Below are 12,427 nucleotides of genomic sequence, written 5' to 3'. Positions count from 1 at the left end.
CACTTGGACTGCTACCGGCTACCACACTGAAGGATTTGGGCCTTGCAGCTCCAAAAATCAGTCCGGTTGGCCCGACTTGCTGGCCCTGTGAGCGTTGCAGCTCAGTCAGACCTGCCGCATCCCGCTCTGTCTGCCGACGACAGAACTTCCAGAGTCCTGGTGACAAGCCAGCTATCTATTCCCTCCCTCTCCTCAGGAATCAGGATGAAGCCCGGCGACTAGGATACATAGAACTTGGCTAAGGGTGATGGATTGCCCTTTTAGGAAAAAAAAGGTGGGGGTGGGGGGAAATGTGGTGGCCTAGGCAACTATAGGGAACCCATTGAGTGCTAAAAGGGTTAATGGAGAAGTTGAATTATATGCCTAGGCCTGAGGGAAAAATACTGCAACCTGGAGAACAATACCATCTTGTCTGACCACAGTTGTAGGATGAGCCCTGAGACGTTCCATTTTGTTCTTTCTCAGACCGAATGTAATCGGGATGGTGATAAGCATTGACGTAAGCGCAACATCTGTTGTGCTGGGAACGAAAATTTACTGCTGTATGGATGGGTCAGTTAACTTATGCAAATAAGCGGGTAGGTTTGTGCAAATTTTACTGATTGGCTGTACAAATGCTTTTAACAGGTCCGTGTGTATTCTGCTACGAGACTGTACATTGGCTCTTTTGTGTGCTGTCTCCCTTGCGCACAAGTAATAAATGGGGTTTGCTACGTATTAATGATGCCTTGGTGTGATTCATCTCCGACACCTTCTTAACCACCTTATCTAACTGTCCCGCTACCTTCAGGGACCGGTGGACATGCACACCAAGGTCCCTCTGATCCTCGGTACTTCCCAGGGCCCTACCGTTCATCGTGTATTCCCGTGCCTTGTTTGTTCTGCCCAAGCGCATCACCTCACACTTATCTGTATTAAACTCCATTTGCCACCCATCAGCCCATCTGACCAGCCCGTCTATACCCTCCTGTAATCTAAGGCTATCCTCCTCACTATTTACCACCCCACCAATTTTCCTGTCATCCACCAACTTACTGATCAACCCTCCTACATTCAAGTGTAAATCGTTTATATATACCACGAACAGCAAGGGACCCAACACCGATCCCTTGTGGAACCCCACTGGACACAGGGATTTGAAAGAAGCTAGAAGCTGTTTACGAACGGGGTCACGCGGCGGTTTATGGCTTTGATTTAAAAAAAAAAGAACCACGCCTGGAAAGCTGTGTTTTAAAAGCTAGAAGGCTGGTTTTTTTTTTGCTCCTGGAGAGAAAACGAGAAGGACCAACTGCTCGAGTAAAGAAGACAGTAGCTCCTGAAGCTCCAGACCCAGCCCCAAGCAAAAAGTGACTGGAAGTTGCTCCAAAGTCGCTCTACGTTCTGAAATTGACTGACCGCAAGTTTTCTTCGAGGTGCACCCGAAAAGTAGTGTTTCACAGACCAGTGCTAAGGGGCCAGCCGTATGACCCGGACACCATTTCAAGGACTCCATCATCTGTCCTTTCCCCTTGAACCATTGACAGAATTGCTCTATTTTATTTTACCTTTTTCTGGTGTGCGTGCGAGTGTGCGAGTGTATGTAAGTTAGAGTATTTAGAAGGAGTATTTGTTATATTTTCATATTTCGTATAGCCGTCCTTACCCGGTCTGGAGTCACACGTAGGCCAGACCGGGTAAGGACGGCAGATTTACCTCCCTCAAGGGGCGCTAGTGAACCAGATGGGTTTTTTAACAACAATAGATAATAGTTTAAGGGTCCACACTGAAGGGGAGGTGGCGACAAAGCGGTATTGTCACTGGACTAGTGATCCAGACGTCCAGGGTAATGCTCTGGGCACCCGGGTTCGAATGGTGAGATTTGAAATCCAGAATTAAGAGTTTGATGGGTGACCCGTTAAAAACCCACCTGGCTCGCTAACGTCCCTCGAGGGAAGGAAATCTGCCGTCCTCACCCGGTCTGGCCTCCACATGACTCCAGGCCCACAGCAACATGGTCGACTCTTAACTGCCCCTCTGAAATGGCTCAGTTGTCTCAACACCACTTTACTAGGGATGGGGAATAAATGTTGGCCTAGCCAGTGACATCCCATGAACAAGGGAAAAAAAAAAACCTACCGAGGCTTTATAATTCCAGATTTTAAAAAAAAGTTAATTGTTCAGAACTGAGGGGCGACCTGATCGAGGTGTACAAGGTGATGAGGGGGCATGGACCAGGGTGGGATAGGGAGCAGCTGTTCCCCTTAGTTGAAGGGTCAGTCACGAGGGGGGCATAAGTTCAAGGTGAGGGGCAGTTAGGGGGGATGTGAGGAGAAACTTTTTTACCCAGAGGGTGGTGAGGGTCTGGAAGGCGCTGCCTGAGAGGGTGGTGGAGGGTTGGTTAGCCTCACATCCTTTAAAAAGTACCTGGATGAGCACTTGGCACCTCATAAACATTCAAGGCTATGGGGGCCAAGTGCTGGTCACTGGGGGTTAGGTAGGTAGGTAGGTCAGGTGTTTGTCACGTGTCCGGTACAGACTCGATGGGCCGAAGGGCCTCTTCTGCACTGTGCGATTCTGTGAGACTGCACCCACCAGCGACGGCACTAACCAGGTTTAGCCAGCGCAGCGTGGGTGGTTTTATTCTCCAAAGCCCGCATTCAAATATTCAAACTCCTGAACTCGCAGTGGGTGGGATTCACTTAAGAGTAAACTCAGTTCAGGCAGAGTTAAGGTGTAGTGAGCGCAGGTCGGAGTGAAATCGCAGCCTGGAAATGCGATACAGGGGGTTGGTGGTGGCTGGGACACGGGAAGTCGCTTAACCGGCCGTCCTGACCTCGCCGCCCGTGGGATCTTGCTGTGCGCCAGTTGGGCGCCCCCCCCCCCCCCTGTTTTCCTGCGGCGCTTCGGAGGGCACTCCGGCGTCAGCAACGGACTGCCGAGGCCTCCCGAGGTCGTGACAGGCGCTATATAAATGCAAGTTCCTGCTGCGTGTGTGTGTGTGTGTCTCTCTCTCTCTCTCTCAACGCAACCAGGAGGCGGAGGGCCACTGCCTGGCGCAGTAAACAACCGGGCCAACGTTTCCGATCTGTGATCGTCAGCCAAGTCAGCTGCCAGTTTCACTTCCCCACGCGGATATTTATAGAGCGACACCTTGCCGATAACAGGAAACATCTGAGCGCCGTGTGCTCCTGCACCCAACGTGCCCGGGTTGACACGCCACGCTGCACAGTCTGATGCAAGACTTGTTGACCCACTGAGCTGAGCCGCAGGACAATGATGGCTGCGCGTAGTGGGGGGTCCTTCGTGGGTAAGGTACCCCTCAAGACGGGCAGACGGGCTTCCCTGTCGGTCAGTTTGACAAGCCCGGGTAGCCGCCGGGGAATTAGCGGGTGGCCGTCTCGATGTCTTGCCACTCGAGCCAGCCGGTCGCGGGTTCAAGCCCCACTTGAGACGCTCGAGCCCCACAATCCCAGGCCGACGCTTCACCCTCCCCCGGTCGCCACGAGCAGTGAAACACTCCGGGACATCCCAAGCGGGCGAAAGGCACTGCACAAACGCGAGTTCTGGCGATATTCTTTCGAGCCCAGGTCGAGAAAGGGCTGCAGGGTGTCCTTCCTCCACCTAAAGTGATATTAGTTGGGCGCTCGAGCGCCAATCCCGTCACAACTTTTAATTTTCCTCTCAGTGAAATTCAAAACTCTTCAAACTGCCTTGCCCATCGATGTCATGTTGTTTGGGTTTTAGTGGTGCTGGCTTTGGGATTGAGTGTCTCAGTAACAGAAGCATTACATTGCAGCAACCATTTGTGGGTGCAACATTCTCACTGTGCTTTGTAATAATAAAGGTGCATTTGTGTCAGGGTTATTTATTAGTAATAATTAATCAATAATAACACCACAGGGGCTGCAGTGCTTCAAGAAGGCAGCCCACCACCGCCGTGTCAAGGGGCAATTAGGGATGGGCCATAAATGCTGGTCCCACCAGCGACGTTCACATCCCACGAATGAATAGAAAAATTAATATGAGATTTGACTCAGAGACTTACAAACCGATGCGGGTAAATTACAGACGATTAATATTTAATAAATGCTGCTTAGAGGTATAAAGATTTGTGAGGGAGACCATTGGTCCCGTCGATCCGTTAAGGTCTTGGCATTGCTTGGATGAGGCCGACCCCCACCACCAATTTCACTCCCCTCCCCACCCCCACCGCCCAAACCCCAGCTCCTTCACTATCTCTGTAGCCACCTCCAGCCCTCCAAGAGGGCTTTGGAAGAGAATGAGGATGAGGGCAGGTTCGAGACTGAGATGCGCCAACTTGTGAGGGACCCGGGTAGAATGGGTGGTAAGACGGCGGAGAGGTCAAGTGACTGGGTGCGGGGAAGGGGGCAGTGGATTCAGCGATTGGTAGTAGGATCGGAGGGGAGACAGGGAAAGGTTTTATCACCCAGAGGGTGGCGGGGGGTCGGGAACTCACTGTCTGGAAGGGTAGTAGAGGCAGAAGCCTCCAACTCACTGGGAAATTGTCTGGATGTGCACCCGGAGTCCTGTTAACCTGCAGGGCTCCGGAGCAGGCTCTGGAAGGTGGGATCGCTGTTGGGTGCTTTGATTTTAAGCCAGGGCAGGCGTGATGGCTCAACTGGGCTCTCTCTGTGCTGTAAATTATCGACGGTTCTGGGATCTCTGTGACTGGAAGCCAGTGTCCAGTGGGCGTACCATAGGGATCTGTGCTGGGTCCTCTATTATTCGTCATTTATATAAACGACATAGATGACTATGTGGGGGGGAAGGATTAGTAAGTTTGCAGATGACACAAAGATTGGCCGGGTGGTTAACAGTTGAGGTTGAGTGTCTTGGGCTACAGGAAGATATAGACGGGATGGTCAAATGGGCAGATGGAATTTAACCCTGAAAAGAGTGAGGTGATACACTTTGGAAGGAGTAATTTGACAAGGGAGTATTCAATGAACGGCATGGCACTAGGAAGTTCTGAGGAACAAAGGGACCTTGGCGTGTGTGTGTCCATAGGTCTCTGAAGGCGGAGGGGGCATGTTCGTGGGGGTGGTGAAAAAGGCATAGGGGACACTTGCTTTTATCAATCGAGGCATAGATGACAAAAGTAGGGAGGTCATGTTGGAGTTGTATAGAACCTTGGTGAGGCCACAGCTGGAGTAGTGTGCGCAGTTCTGGTCGCCACATTATAGGAAGGATGTGATTCACTGGAGCGGGTGCAGAGGAGATTCACCAGGATGTTGCCTGGGATGAAACATTTAAGTTATGAAGAGAGGTTGGATAGACTTGGGTTGTTTTCGTTGGAGCAGAGAAGACTGAGGGGCGACCTGATCGAGGTGTACAAGATTATGAGGGGCATGGACAGGGTGGATAGGGAGCAGCTGTTCCCCTTAGTTGAAGGGTCAGTCACGAGGGGGCATAAGTTCAAGGTGAGGGGCAGATTTAGGGTGGGGGGGGATGTGAAGAAAAACTTTTTTACCCAGAGGGTGGTGAGGGTCTGGAATGCGCTGCCTGGGAGGGTGGTGGAGGCGGGTTAGCCTCACAGCCTTTAAAAAGTAACTGGATGAGCACTTGGCACCTCATAACATTCAAGGCTATGGGGCCAAGTGCTGGTAAATGGGATTAGGTAGGTAGGTCAGGTGTTTGTCACGTGTCGGTGCAGACTCGATGGGCTGAAGGGCCTCTTCAGCGCTGTGTGATTCTGTGATCTCTGCACTCATCCAATTCAGGCCTCATGCCCGGCTCTAAGTTTAATCGCTCCATCGATCGTGCCGTGTCTCTCCGCCTCGCTCTCTCTGCTTTAAGGCATCCATGAAGACCTCCCTCCATGGTCACCTATCCCGAATGGATCCTCATGTGGCTCTGACAAAGGTTCTGTTTGATAGTTCTGTTTGGGAAGCTTTTTGTGAACATTCTCTAACATTCAAGGTGCTATATAAATCCAAGTTTTTTGTCATTCATAATGCATTCAAATAACCACTAGGAAGCTTCATTCTTCATCTAACTTCATGTGGGAGTGTTTGATGGGGACAGAGTAGAGGGAGCTTTACTCTGTATCTAACCCCGTGCTGTACCTGTCCTGGGTGTGTTTGATGGGGACGGTGTAGAGGGAGCTTTACTCTGTATCTAACCCCGTGCTGTACCTGTCCTGGGAGTGTTTGATGGGGACAGTGTACAGAGAGCTTTACCGCCCAGCTGTATACCTTCCCTGGTTGGTATTGGAGTGCTTACTCATTAGAATTTGTCTTGTTGCTTCAAACAACAGACTGCTGGCACACACACACACAGTCACACAAGCACAGACACCTACACAGTCAAATGCACATGCAGTTACACTCATACACAGACAAGCATGCGCGCACACAGTCACACTCACAGACACCCACACAGTCACGAGCACATACAGTTACACTCACACACAGACATGCACGCGCACACACAGTCACACTCAGACGCACACAGTCACACACACACACACACACACACACACACAGTTACACTCAGACACAGACACGCACATGCACACATACAGACAGACACACACAGAGTCACAATCACACACAGACATGCATACACACACATAGACGTGCACACACACACAGTCACACTCACACACCGACACCCACACAAAAAGAGCTGTAACAAGTGCAGGGCGGAGTCTTTATTGAGACACCAGAGTTTCTGGGTGACACGCTCACACGAATATCCTTTTGACCAATACATTTCCTGCACGGTTACGATTAAATCAAAGCGTCGCTGAGACACCTCCGCAGGTCGGGCAGGAAGGAAGGAAGCAACGCTCCGGGTATAAATACCGAGCTCTGTCCAACAAAGACACGTGCACCTATCTAAAGTGCATTCCGTCCCTCTGAGCCCAGGAGCAAGTCGACCTCGGCTGATTTAAACTGGTGCCGGCCTCGTGCGCAGCAGCAGCTGCAGCATCCAGGCACTGCCGCTCGGTCCGGCTGGTGGCCGGGGACCCTCACACTCGGGGCCCCGGACTCTGCAGGGGACGGCCGTGAGCCTCTCGGTTCCGCTGTGTGCCCCCCCTGCAGAGACTCCGGCTCCACACTCAGCTGCAAGCTGTCACGGCTCTCCCTGTGTGGGTGGGTGGGGGGGGCCTGGATTCAGGAGCGCTGGCACACAGAGATGAGGAGAAACGTCTTCCAGCCAGAGAGAGCGGTGAATCTCTGGAATTCGTTGCCACAGAAGGCTGTGCAGGCCATAGGGTGTATTTAAGACGGAGATAGATAGGGTTCTTGATTGGGTAAGGGGGGGGGGATCAAAGGTGACGGGGAGAAGGCGGGAGAGTGGGGGTCGAGAGACTTATCGGCCGTGATGGAATGGCGGAGCAGACTCGATGGGCCGAATGGCCTCATTTCTGCTCCTGTGTCTTATGGTCTCATCCCAAAAAGCAGGGCGGGGTGGGGAAGTGGCGGGTGAACAGAAGGGAGAGCGAGTGCTCCGATGCGGATTACTGGGTGCTGTTGGCCGGCACCCTCCTGATCTGAAACTGCTCCTGACTTTCGCTCACTGTGGCCTCCCAGGAATGCAGGTTCACGAAGAACGTGAGGCCCCCCGTCTGGACCACCGTCTCCCTGCTCTGCTCCCTGAAGCAGGCCTCCAGCTGGGAGTTGGCTCGGGGATCGAAGGGCACTTGCCCTGCGGGGGTGAGGTAGCTCCAGCGCACCGCGGACAGGAGCGCCTGGAACTCCCGCTGGTCCGCCTCCTCCAGCAGGTGGAGGGCAGAGTGAAGGACAGCCTCCACCCTCCAGGTCTGGCCCCGCGCACTCAGGTTCCCGCCCTCCAGCGTCAGGCGGACGCGGTGCTGGGCGGCCAGGCGCAGGAGCGCGTCTCGTTCGCCGGACGACAGGCGGGACAGGCGCTGGTGGGTGACGGACGCCTCCATGAAGTGGGCCCGGCGAATTCCCTGCAGAAGGCTCAGAGCCTCCTGCACGTCGGCCGGCTCCCGCCCGTAGACGTGGATGAGGGCGGGCAGATCCTCCGCGAAGCTCCACGGCTTCTCCGCCGCTTCCCGGGGGTTGCTCCTGGCCGCTGTGGGAGAAAAAGCAGCCTGGGTTAGTCCGCTGCTTCCCCCGTCTCCGAACATACACCCAGTGTCGCTGCTTCCCCCGTCTACGAACACACACCCAGAGTCGCTGCTCCCGGTCTCCAAACAGACACCCAGTGTCGCTGCTACCCGTGTCCAAACACACATCCAGAGTCGCTGTTCCCCGTCTCCAAACACACACCCAGAGTCGCTGTTCCCCGTCTCCAAACACACACCCAGTGTCGCTGCTCCCCGTCTCCAAAAACACCCAGTGTCGCTGCTCCCCGTCTCCAAACACACACCCAGTGTCGCTGCTCCCCGTCTCCAAACACACACCCAGTGTCGCTGCTCCCCGTCTCCAAACACACACCCAGTGTCGCTGCTCCCCGTCTCCGAACATACACCCAGTGTCGCTGCACCCCGTCTCCAAACACACACCCAGAGTCGCTGCTCCCCGTCTCCAAACACACACCCAGTGTCGCTGCTCCCCGTCTCCAAGCACACACCCAGTGTCGCTGCTCCCCGTCTCCGACACACACCCAGTGTCGCTGCTCCCCATCTCCAAACACACACCCAGAGTCGCTGCTCCCCGTCTCCGACACACACCCAGTGTCGCTGCTCCCCATCTCCAAACACACACCCAGAGTCGCTGCACCCCGTCTCCAAACACACAGCCAGTGTCGCTGCTCCCCGTCTCCAAACACACACCCAGAGTCGCTGCTCCCCGTCTCCAAACACACACCCAGAGTCGCTGCTCCCAGTCTCCAAACACACACCCAGAGTCGCTGCTCCCCGTCTCCAAGCACACACCCAGTGTCGCTGCTCCCCGTGTCCGACACACACCCAGTGTCGCTGCTCCCCGTCTCCGACACACACCCAGTGTCGCTGCTCCCCATCTCCGAACACACACCCAGTGTCTCTGCTCCCCGTCTCCAAACACACACCCAGAGTCGCTGCTCCCCGTCTCCAAACACACACCCAGTGTCAATGCTGACGATCTCCAAACACACAGCCAGTGTCGCTGCTCCCCGTCTCCAAACACACACCCAGAGTCGCTGCTCCCCGTCTCCAAACACACACCCAGAGTCGCTGCTCCCAGTCTCCAAACACACACCCAGTGCCGCTGCTCCCCGTCTCCAAACACACACCCAGAGTCGCTGCACCCCGTCTCCAAACACACAGCCAGTGTCGCTGCTCCCCGTCTCCAAACACACACCCAGAGTCGCTGCTCCCCGTCTCCAAACACACACCCAGAGTCGCTGCTCCCAGTCTCCAAACACACACCCAGTGTCGCTGCTCCCCGTCTCCAAACACACACCCAGAGTCGCTGCTCCCCGTCTCCAAACACACACCCAGAGTTGCTGCTCCCCGTCTCCAAACACACACCCAGAGTCGCTGCTCCCAGTCTCCAAACACACACCCAGTGTCGCTGCTCCCCGTCCTCAAACACACACCCAGAGTCGCTGCACCCCGTCTCCAAACACACACCCAGTGTCGCTGCTCCCCGTCTCCAAACACACACCCAGAGTCGCTGCTCCCCGTCTCCAAACACACACCCAGAGTCGCTGCTCCCCGTCTCCAAACACACACCCAGAGTCGCTGCTCCCAGTCTCCAAACACACACCCAGTGCCGCTGCTCCCCGTCTCCAAACACACACCCAGAGTCGCTGCACCCCGTCTCCAAACACACAGCCAGTGTCGCTGCTCCCCGTCTCCAAACACACACCCAGAGTCGCTGCTCCCCGTCTCCAAACACACACCCAGAGTCGCTGCTCCCAGTCTCCAAACACACACCCAGAGTCGCTGCTCCCCGTCTCCAAGCACACACCCAGTGTCGCTGCTCCCCGTGTCCGACACACACCCAGTGTCGCTGCTCCCCGTCTCCGACACACACCCAGTGTCGCTGCTCCCCATCTCCGAACACACACCCAGTGTCTCTGCTCCCCGTCTCCAAACACACACCCAGAGTCGCTGCTCCCCGTCTCCAAACACACACCCAGTGTCAATGCTGACGATCTCCAAACACACAGCCAGTGTCGCTGCTCCCCGTCTCCAAACACACACCCAGAGTCGCTGCTCCCCGTCTCCAAACACACACCCAGAGTCGCTGCTCCCAGTCTCCAAACACACACCCAGTGCCGCTGCTCCCCGTCTCCAAACACACACCCAGAGTCGCTGCACCCCGTCTCCAAACACACAGCCAGTGTCGCTGCTCCCCGTCTCCAAACACACACCCAGAGTCGCTGCTCCCCGTCTCCAAACACACACCCAGAGTCGCTGCTCCCAGTCTCCAAACACACACCCAGTGTCGCTGCTCCCCGTCTCCAAACACACACCCAGAGTCGCTGCTCCCCGTCTCCAAACACACACCCAGAGTTGCTGCTCCCCGTCTCCAAACACACACCCAGAGTCGCTGCTCCCAGTCTCCAAACACACACCCAGTGTCGCTGCTCCCCGTCCTCAAACACACACCCAGTGTCGCTGCTCCCCATCTCCAAGCACACACCCAGAGTCGCTGCTCCCCGTGTCCAAACACACACCCAGTGTCGCTGCTCCCCGTCTCCAAACACACACCCAGTGTCGCTGCTCCCCATCTCCAAACACACACCCAGAGTCGCTGCTCCCCATCTCCAAACACACACCCAGTGTCGCTGCTCCCAGTCTCCAAACACACACCCAGTGTCGCTGCTCACCGTCTCCAAACACACACCCAGTGTCGCTGCTCCCCGTGTCCAAACACACACCCAGTGTCGCTGCTCCCCGTCTCCAAACACACACCCAGTGTCGCTGCTCCCCATCTCCAAACACACACCCAGAGTCGCTGCTCCCCATCTCCAAACACACACCCAGTGTCGCTGCTCCCAGTCTCCAAACACACACCCAGTGTCGCTGCTCACCGTCTCCAAACACACACCCAGTGTCGCTGCTCCCAGTCTCCAAACACACATCCAGTGTCGCTGCTCCCCGTCTCCAAACACACACCCAGAGTCGCTGCTCCCCGTCTCCAAACACACACCCAGAGTCGCTGCTCCCCGTCTCCAAACACACACCCAGTGTCAATGCTGACGATCTCCAAACACACACCCAGTGCCGCTGCTCCCCGTCTCCAAACACACACCCAGTGCCGCTGCTCCCCGTCTCCAAACACACACCCAGAGTCGCTGCTCCCCGTCTCCAAACACACACCCAGAGTCGCTGCTCCCCGTCTCCAAACACACACCCAGAGTCGCTGCTCCCCGTCTCCAAACACACACCCAGTGTCGCTGCTCCCCGTCTCCAAACACACACCCAGAGTCGCTGCTCCCCGTCTCCAAACACACACCCAGAGTCGCTGCTCCCAGTCTCCAAACACACACCCAGTGCCGCTGCTCCCCGTCTCCAAACACACACCCAGAGTCGCTGCACCCCGTCTCCAAACACACAGCCAGTGTCGCTGCTCCCCGTCTCCAAACACACACCCAGAGTCGCTGCTCCCCGTCTCCAAACACACACCCAGAGTCGCTGCTCCCAGTCTCCAAACACACACCCAGAGTCGCTGCTCCCCATCTCCAAGCACACACCCAGTGTCGCTGCTCCCCGTGTCCGACACACACCCAGTGTCGCTGCTCCCCGTCTCCGACACACACCCAGTGTCGCTGCTCCCCATCTCCGAACACACACCCAGTGTCTCTGCTCCCCGTCTCCAAACACACACCCAGAGTCGCTGCTCCCCGTCTCCAAACACACACCCAGTGTCAATGCTGACGATCTCTAAACACACAGCCAGTGTCGCTGCTCCCCGTCTCCAAACACACACACAGAGTCGCTGCTCCCCGTCTCCAAACACACACCCAGAGTCGCTGCTCCCAGTCTCCAAACACACACCCAGTGCCGCTGCTCCCCGTCTCCAAACACACACCCAGAGTCGCTGCACCCCGTCTCCAAACACACAGCCAGTGTCGCTGCTCCCCGTCTCCAAACACACACCCAGAGTCGCTGCTCCCCGTCTCCAAACACACACCCAGAGTCGCTGCTCCCAGTCTCCAAACACACACCCAGTGTCGCTGCTCCCCGTCTCCAAACACACACCCAGAGTCGCTGCTCCCCGTCTCCAAACACACACCCAGAGTTGCTGCTCCCCGTCTCCAAACACACACCCAGAGTCGCTGCTCCCAGTCTCCAAACACACACCCAGTGTCGCTGCTCCCCGTCCTCAAACACACACCCAGAGTCGCTGCACCCCGTCTCCAAACACACAGCCAGTGTCGCTGCTCCCCGTCTCCAAACACACACCCAGAGTCGCTGCTCCCCGTCTCCAAACACACACCCAGAGTCGCTGCTCCCCGTCTCCAAACACACACCCAGAGTCGCTGCTCCCAGTCTCCAAACACACACCCAGTGCCGCTG

At 55.9% G+C, this 12,427-nt stretch overlaps 1 protein-coding gene across 2 annotated transcripts in view; it reads right to left on the bottom strand.

Moving 5' to 3' along the window:
* LOC144675613 (immunoglobulin kappa light chain-like) overlaps positions 1-12,427 on the bottom strand; it is a 51,549-nt gene that overhangs the window by 21,124 nt on the left and 17,998 nt on the right. Inside the window, exon 8 of one of the 2 annotated variants that reach the window (XM_078536256.1) lies at positions 6,639-8,046. The exons of the other annotated variant lie outside the window; for it this stretch is intronic. Within the exon in view, the coding sequence (XP_078392382.1) occupies positions 7,466-8,046 (581 nt within the window). The 3' untranslated portion in view covers positions 6,639-7,465. Of the gene's footprint in view, positions 1-6,638; positions 8,047-12,427 lie in introns of those variants that run through there. 2 annotated transcript variants of the gene reach the window in all.

Source organism: Cetorhinus maximus, unplaced genomic scaffold (genome assembly GCF_964194155.1).
Source record: "Cetorhinus maximus unplaced genomic scaffold, sCetMax3.hap1.1 HAP1_SCAFFOLD_1046, whole genome shotgun sequence".
NCBI classification, from domain to species: Eukaryota; Metazoa; Chordata; class Chondrichthyes; order Lamniformes; family Cetorhinidae; genus Cetorhinus; species Cetorhinus maximus.
This window is presented reverse-complemented; position numbering and strand designations above follow the sequence as displayed.